The following is an 8,564-nucleotide window of genomic DNA, read 5'->3' as shown; positions in this document are numbered from 1 at the left end:
TATTTTAGTAATACTATTAAAAGAAACCTATGTGATTTATTACTAAGTAACTATCCTCACAGAAATTTCCTTTGTGATGAATGAGAATGCAAAGCCCAAGTATATAGGGTACCTTATTTTTCAAAAAGCCCAACTTGGCCCCATAAGCTGCTCTAGGGTTATTTTTACATATACTTTCATGCTTGCTTATGTGGGGATGTTCTTTTTCTTGGAAAGATTCATCCAAATACAAGACTAAAACCCAGAGCAGGTTCAGGGAGGAATACAGTTGTCCTTAGTACAGATATTGATATCACTTGATCCTTCTTCTAAGCACTGGAGCTGGTCGAGTTGAAGCAGCATTTTTTCTATAATAAAAACAAAAACGAGAGTCATGTTTAGAGACTTACTAGAAATTGGCTTTCCCTTAAAGATGTCAAACAAGGAATATTGTACATACTGGTTTCCAATTTAGTTTATTGAGCTACTGAAATAAGTCAACCTCACCCATTTGAAAAGTAATAATAATGAAGAATGAATATTTGTCTTAAGAATTTCTCATAAATTTAAAATCGTCTCCATTTTGACTACCCATTAAAAGGAAACCCTTCTGTACAAATTGGAATCTGGAAACTCTTGTTATGCCTGACTTACTGTAATGTTTTTATTAATTTTTGTGTCCATTTGGAATGAGGGTTCAAGCATACGACCGACTTATTCTTCTTCCAAAGTCTGGGGAAAAAGAAACAAAAATGAAAATAAAGCAGTGTTACATTTTAGTCAATCCTGTGCTTAAGGAGAACTGAGTATAAAAATATTCCTCAGTGAAGTGAAATTGGAGGTGGGCAGTTTAGGATCTGAAGTAGGTGATTTGTAGCGTGAGGTCTGAGGAAGGAGGGAAACATTTGCAGAAAAGTTGTGTATGAGCCAGAGGAGCTATAGATGATGTTTATAGAATCTCAAGTGTCAGGGGTTAATGCTCTGCTGACAATCTCTCCATGAGTTGGAAGTGGACCAAATAGCTGACCCCAAGGTTGGCTCACTTCGAAATCTGTATCACAATACCTTTAAAATGTATTTGTCCACTGAGCTTGGGAAAACAAAATAAACTCCATAAAACACTCTCTTAGAAAATTTTATTTGTAAAAAAATTCAATGAAATTCAATGTGGGAGAGTGACATCTGCATTTTGTTGAACCTCTAGTTAGTGAGGCTTTCACTGCTTTAAGAGATTCACCAACAGCAAAAGCAGCAATAATAATTACTAGCTAATACCAGTCGAGCCCTTGCAATGTGTCAATCACTACGCTCAGCAGGTAGCATAAATTATCTCAAGTTCACACAAGTCCTATGCTAGAGAACTATTATTTCTCATATTCAGATGAGGAACTTGAGGCTTAGGGAGTTTAAATAACTTGTCTAAGACTATACAACAAATGCAATGGTAGAATAACATCCAAATGAATGTTTCCCACCATCAGAGAGCCACTATTCTACATGGGCAGGATCTGAATGGTTATCAAATGCTGGGCAGTGTCAAATGTTTTCCCTTTGCTGGAAGACATGCGGTTTCCCAGGTGATAGCAAACTGGGACACTCAACTGTCTATTGGGGTGGACTTTGAACAAAGCAATTTCTTCATATTTATCTTAGTTATGAAATAACAGATAGCAAGGATCCAGCCGTCTAGCTTTGAAACTACTCTTGTAAATGAATCTTAGAGAGGTCCGAGGTCCTAGGACTGTTGGCTTCTTGGGCAGAACCTTCGGATTTGGTTTTTGAGTTCATGATGGAAAATAGATTTCTGACTGTCTGGATTTTTATCCCAATTGCTATGAATTTCTCATAATTTCCAGCTTTAGTGCTATATCTGATTAAAATTCAGAAACACAGAAATTTGGGGAGAAGATATAAAATCAAATTCTTGTCACTTCAAAATGATTGAAGTTGACAAAGAAGAAATTAGGGTGCAATACTTCCTCAGGTTTAGAGGTGAGAGATGACTCATGGTAGAGGAAATGTAATTTAAAAAAAGAGAACATAGGCAGTAACCTCTTCGCCATCGACCACAGCAACCTCTTTCAAGACATGTTTCCAAAGGCAGAGGAAATAAAAGCGAAAATGAACTTTTGGGACTTCATCAAGATCAAAAGCTTCTGCACAGCAAAGGAAACGGTCAACAAAACAAAGAGGCAACCCACGGAATGGGAGAAGATATTCGCAAATGACATTACAGACAAAGGGCTGATATCCAAGATCTATACAGAACTCCTCAAACTCAACACACACAAAACAGATAATCACGTCAAAAAATGGGCAGAAGATATGAACAGACAATTCTCCAAAGAAGACATACAAATGGCTAACAGATACATGAAAAAATGTTCATCATCATTAGCCATCAGGGAGATTAAAATCAAAACCACATTGAGATACCACCTTAACACGAGTTAGAATGGCCAAAATTAACAAGATGAGAAACAACGTGTGTTGGAGAGGATGTGGAGATAAGGGAACCCTTTTACACTGTCGGTGGGAATGCAAGTTGGTGTAGCCACTTTGGAAAACAGTGTGGAGATTCCTTAAGAAATTAAAGGATGTGGCGCATAAACAATGAATTCTGGAACACTGAAAAGAAATTAAAAAAATAAATAAAAATTTTAAAAATTAAAAAAAAGACATTAAAAATAGAGCTACCCTATGACCCTGCAATTGCTCTACTGGGTATTTACCCCAAAGATACAGATGTAGTGAAAAGAAGGGCCATCTGTACCCCAATGTTCATAGCAGCAATGACCACAGTCGCCAAACTGTGGAAAGAGCCAAGATGCTGCTCTTTAACAGCTGAATGGATAAAGAAGATATGGTCCATAAATACAATGGAATATTACGCCTCCTTCAGAAAGGATGAATACACAACTTTTGTATCAACATGAACAAAACTGGAGGAGATTATGCTGAGTGAAATAAGTCAAGCAGAGAGAGTCAATTATCATATGGTTTCACCTACTTGTGGAGCATAAGGAATAACACGGAGGACATAGGGAGATGGAGAGGAGAAGTGAGTTGGGGGAAATTGGAGGGGAAGACGAACCATGAGAGATGGTGGACTCTGAGAAACAAACTGAGGGTTTTGGAGGGAAGGGTGGTGGGGGGTTAGGTGAGCCTGGTGGTGAGTATTAAGGAGCACACGTATTGCATGGAGTACTGGGTGTGGTGCATAAACAATGAATCTTGGAACACTGAAAAAGTAAAGTTAAAAAGAGAGAGAGAGAGTCTCAGTTTTCTGTACAGGAAGAGGAACTGCTCCCCAATAGGTCATGGCTAGACTTGCCATCTTTAAGTTTTTTTTTTGTTTTTTTGTTTTTGGTGTTTTTTTTTTTTACTTAAATTCAATAAGCCAACATATAGTACATCATTAGTTTCAGATGTGGTGTTCAACAATTCATCAGTTGCATATACCACCCAGTGCTCACTGACATCTCTGAGTTTGAGGACAATAATTGTGGTTTAGTTAGAACCTTCATTGGTGAAGACATTAGGGAAAGTGTAATGCCTTTTTAATGAAAGATTTTCATACATATTTTTAATATCCCATATTTCCTTTTTACAAGTTGAATCCAGCCAGTGTGAGAGACCCAAAGCACATAGCAAAGTGGGACAAACAAAAGTAGCTGCTTACAAACATTTCTAAAGTCTAAAGAAGTCCAAGGGAAGGGCTGCTAATGAAAATGAAGTCAGGAACGCCCTGAGAAAGACGCTGTACCCAATACTTCAAGGTATTGTGGGTGCTTGGTTCATAAAGATAGATTGAAGAAGGAGAAATCAAAGTTCCAAGTAGTTAAACACAAAAGATCTATAAGCTCTATTTAAGATATTAAATGTAACAATCCAACATTGGTTGTACCTCTATTCTATGCCAGGTAAGGGATAAAGCATTGGGAGTGGAGAAACAAATCTGATCCCTGTCTATAAAGAACTTATTTTCTGGTGGGAGTGAAAAAAAGAGAGAGAACCACAAACCTGATTATTTCAACGTAGCAGTGTATAATATCACAGCTAACTTTTACTGAACATGTATTATATTTATTACTGTGCCGGACACTGTACTATGAGCTTCACATGCAATGTGTAAATTCTCATTTGATGTGCTCTGGGAAATGCTATGATAGAAGCATGAGCAGATTTCTCTGACTGTACTGAAAAAGAAGGGTCACAGAAAAAACATTTCAGTAAAAGAAAATACCTATTGAATTTCTTGCAGCCACTACTGTCCCCTTAGCCTAACTCTTCAAGTTGTTCTTAAAGTTAAGGGACAGTTCCATAAAAACAGACTTCAGGGCAAGGACTGTTGTGAATACTTATTTTCTTGCTCTTTAAGTTCTGGGGAGCAAAGTGCCTGCTTTTGCAGTCAATTCTAATTTGGTGGAGAAGAAAAGAGGTTTGGTGGGGGGACACTCGGGTGGAGTCCTGGTTCTTTCTCTTTCCACTGGTACGCCTCAGGGCAGTCAGTCCTAAGCCTCGATTTCTGTATCCGTAGAGGAGTGATAAAAGTAGACATAACTTAGTAGGGCTCTTAAAGGAATAAGATGAGTGAATGTGCATAAGGCACTTAGCTCAGGGCTGAGGCAAAATAGACATTTAACAAATATTACTGAGTCTCATTATTAGCTTGAGAGTTGTAAGCAACTCTCAAAGTAAATTACTTTGAGATTCTTGAATAAGAATACTGTGTTGTATACCTGAAAGTAATGCAACATTGTATGTCAACAATACTAAAAAATACTCCATGGCAACATTTGATCTGATTTTCATGGGGAGAAAAGAATCACATAACTTTTTCTCCTGCAACTTACATGACTTCTTTGTTTGGGCACCCATTCCCAGGAGGGAAGACCCGAAGCTTGTCAATGTGGCTGAACGGGATAATGGCCGAGGTCTCTTGGATGCATTTACACTTTAAGTTTGTATTGTAGGCCTCCAGAACACCTGTAAACACAAGCAGTTATTTTAATCCCTTGGCATATAATGCATAACTTGAATTTAGTTATTAATCTTTCCTATGGTACATTTGAAGATTTAAAACTTTCAAGTCAACGCTTTGACCCAGATGCTTTTAGTTTGTGTATTTCTTCTTGTCTTGGCTTATTTTCAAACATTTTCTACCAAAACCTTAAAAAAAATAAAATAAAATCAGCTTTCTAAAAACACAACACCTATTGAAATTTGCGATAGTGTTATATTGCTGCCCAGGTGATGGCCTGTATAATAAAATTTGAGAACCACCACTCTGGGGACTTACAACTCTGTTATAATTAATACAGTGTTATGTCAACTGATCTTCGCTCCAAACACATAAAAACCGAAGATATGAATTCCGTACAGTGTCCCCAGAGCAATAATAAGTTGTAACAGGATTGTTCTTATCATGCTCAAATCACCTCCTCCCTTGTCTCTCCAAAGAAATACGATGGAACATAGCTTTTGTTTTTGTGTAATATGTTGGTCCTCTGTATCAGTTGCAAATCATTACCAACCAAAGGCCAATAATTAAAATTCAAGACTATTTTTATTCAACAACACCAGTGATTTGTACTAAATACTTTTATAAGTATTCTATTTCATGTATTTTAATGAATTCTACCTTCTTTAAATCCAGTGTCTACCACCATGTTTGACAAGCATTTGAAAGAAAAGGGATCTGGCTCTCAAGGCATTTACAATCTGGTGGAGGAAACCAATGAACAAAGCCTAAAATGTCACAGAATGTTGTATTTCACACCCAAGATCAAAACTGCATGATGAGAACAGAGGACCTTGCCAGGACAATGGGAAAGCTTTACGGAGGAAGAGAGAGGTGAAGGTCTTGAAGAATAAAAAGAGCATGTGAAGAAAATAACAACTGGAAAACAATTTCTTGCACTTTAAGAACAAAAGTTTGTTTTTTACACCTGGGCGGAGCATATCATTCTGCACATGCTTCGGCTTTCTTCAGCTGCATAAAAACTTACCACTTCAACTAGATATTTATCTACTTATACAAACACAGTCTTCCCGTTTGGACTTGGAAGTCTGCTTCTTTGCAGAAAGCATGTACTTCAGTTTTGTGCTTACAATTGTTCATGTCAGAGCTAGTCGTATAAAATTGCACCAAACATTCCCTGTAGGAGACCAACCTATTGAGATCAATTATCTTTAAACCCTATAAAAGGTTTAGTCAGAAGGGGTAGAAGTGAAGGGTGGAGCAAAGAAGATGTACATGGGAAGAGTTAGTTAATAGAGCTGAATCTGGAAAAGACCAGGAATAGACAAACCAAGTATAAGGCCCATGGATGTGGGACCTCAGTATCTCCATCTGTGGTTAAGAATCTTAACGACATACGTGCTTCTAGCCTCTAAGAGTTAAATCTCTAAGCACTTTACTTTTAGAAATTTAAGAGCAGTTGAGTAGTCCCCCCCTCCCACCAGTCATATCGCTCCCCATATTCTAATTGAAAAGAAAGAAATGGGGGCGCCTGGGTGGCTCAGTGGGTTAAAGCCTCTGCCTTCGGCTCAGGTCATGATCCCAGGGTCCTGGGATCGAGCACCGCATCGGGCTCTCTGCTTGGTGGGGAGCCTGCTTCTCCCTCTCTCTCTGCCTGCCTCTCTGCCTCTCTGTCTGTCAAATAAATAAATAAAATCTTTAAAAAAAAAAAAAGAAAAAGAGAGAAACGGCTGAAGACTATTTCTGCACAAAGCACAATAACAAAGTATGTGAAAGATCTCACCATGGACTGGAGGGAGGCTGCAGACCAGTAGCATGAACAGCAGAGATCCCAGGGTGAACCTCATTCTGCCTCAAGGTGGAGTTCAGACTTCAGCTCTGGGTCTAAAGTGTGGGTTCTGAGCACAGAGACTCCTATTTATTTATGCCAGTGAGGGCCCTCCCACTGTCTTTGTCTCCAATAGGTCAGCTGTGTCATCATTTTTAAAAGTCCCCAAATACTGCTGAGCTTGCTTTTTTTGAACTCCCTTGCAAATTTTATGAATTGGCTTCAGAGCACTATAACTATAATGAAATATTTCTTGAAAATGTAGACTATAACTGGTAGGGATACTGCAGAAATTTGGCGTGGAGAGAGAGGGAAAAGACATCAGACTGGTGGTTCCACAGCGTTCTCTTTAGGATCGCTTTCTGTGAACATGGCTTCGATTGCTTCTCTTAGTGGAGGGTCAGCAGGCTTCTCAATGACATTTGAATACATGCTCCTGGAAATGAGGAACCCTGTGGAGCACACCCTTGTGCCCTGTAAGAAAGGCTATCTAGCCTTTGGCGGGTGCTCAGTAAATATCTCCTTATATACAGATTCCTATGCTGACTAGGTTACTGTTTTTCTATCAGAATTTCACACCTTTTATTTCATTATCTGAAATCTATAATTATGTATGTAATTTGACCGTTATGGAAATCCAGGAAGGAGCAAGTGTGTGTCTCCTCACTGGTGTGCCCGAGTCTTGATGAAGAAAGGGGCAACAGCTTTGAGGAAGAGGGTCTTTCTGTCTCTGGGATACAGGCTCTTCAGCTCGAAAGCCAGGAGTCCGTGGACAGTGTCATGAAATTTCATCAGACGCCAAAGAGAATATTACAGTTTGCTTAACAAAGCATATGAGCAGTTTGGTTTTGATCTTGCAAAATAGTCCGTGAGGACAATGAGCCCATAGACTTAACTCCCTTGCTAGGAGCTCTTTGATAAAGAAAGAAAGAAAGAAGAAAGAAAGAAAGAAAGAAAGAAAGAAAGAAAGAAAGAAAGAAAGAAAGAAAGAAAGAGGAAGAGAGGAAGAGAGGAAGGAAAGAAGGAAGGAAGGAAGGGAGGGGATGTGGATAATGGGGGTCTTGCTTGGAGTACCACTGGGCTGTCCTAGGAGTGTACAGGTACGGATTTAGGAAACCAGACCCACTGAACCACTGAAAAATCAGAAGTTTGGGCTTCCTGGTGTGGTTTCCTAAACAATTTGATTTTTGCTACTCACTGAGCAGTGTAGATGTTTAGCATCTCAGATGCTCCGTGGTGTATGGGGTGGGGGTTGTAGTGATGTCACGCAGCCTTACAATAAGCAGTTCTCTTGGCCTGAATGACGGCAGTGACTGAAAACTTATCAGTGTTGAGGCAGTCTATCCCAATGTTTGCACCACAACAATCTAGTTAGAAAGTTCTCTGTATGCATTTGTGAAAGCTACTTCCTTAATAGTTCAGTCAGTTTCTCCTACTTTAACCCCTTATCACCATATGAAAGCAATTCTAAATGCTCTTTCATATGATAGCACCCCAAATATTTGAAGACACAGTAAGTGCTAGTTGGGTCCCTCAGGAAGCAGATGCTGAAACGATGTTAGAGTAAAAGAAACTTCTTTTCAGAATGACTCCTATCACAGATAAAATAGGGGAGTAGCACAAGTGGGCAGGGAGAGCCTCAGACTGCGATGCTGATCCCACAAAGTCTGTGACAACCTAATGGGGATATCCTGAGAAAAGACTATTGGAGGAGCCCCATAATGGGCAGAAATATCCAGGTCCTACCCCCCCTGCCATGCTCAGTCATCGGGG

The 8,564-nt window shown here is 39.2% G+C and overlaps 1 protein-coding gene across 1 annotated transcript; it reads right to left on the bottom strand.

The window, feature by feature from the left end:
- Positions 1-292: 292 nt before the first annotated feature.
- Positions 293-6,810, bottom strand: CXCL13 (C-X-C motif chemokine ligand 13; the record flags this gene model as incomplete). Its single annotated transcript, XM_080796387.1, has 4 exons — positions 293-347; positions 634-711; positions 4,836-4,968; positions 6,747-6,810. The coding sequence occupies 4 exons, from the start codon at positions 6,808-6,810 to the stop codon at positions 293-295; spliced, it is 330 nt and encodes a 109-aa protein (XP_080652513.1).
- Positions 6,811-8,564: the final 1,754 nt, after the last annotated feature.

This window comes from Martes martes (genome assembly GCF_963455335.1).
Source record: "Martes martes genome assembly, chromosome: 2".
Classification (NCBI taxonomy): Eukaryota; Metazoa; Chordata; class Mammalia; order Carnivora; family Mustelidae; genus Martes; species Martes martes.
This window is presented reverse-complemented; position numbering and strand designations above follow the sequence as displayed.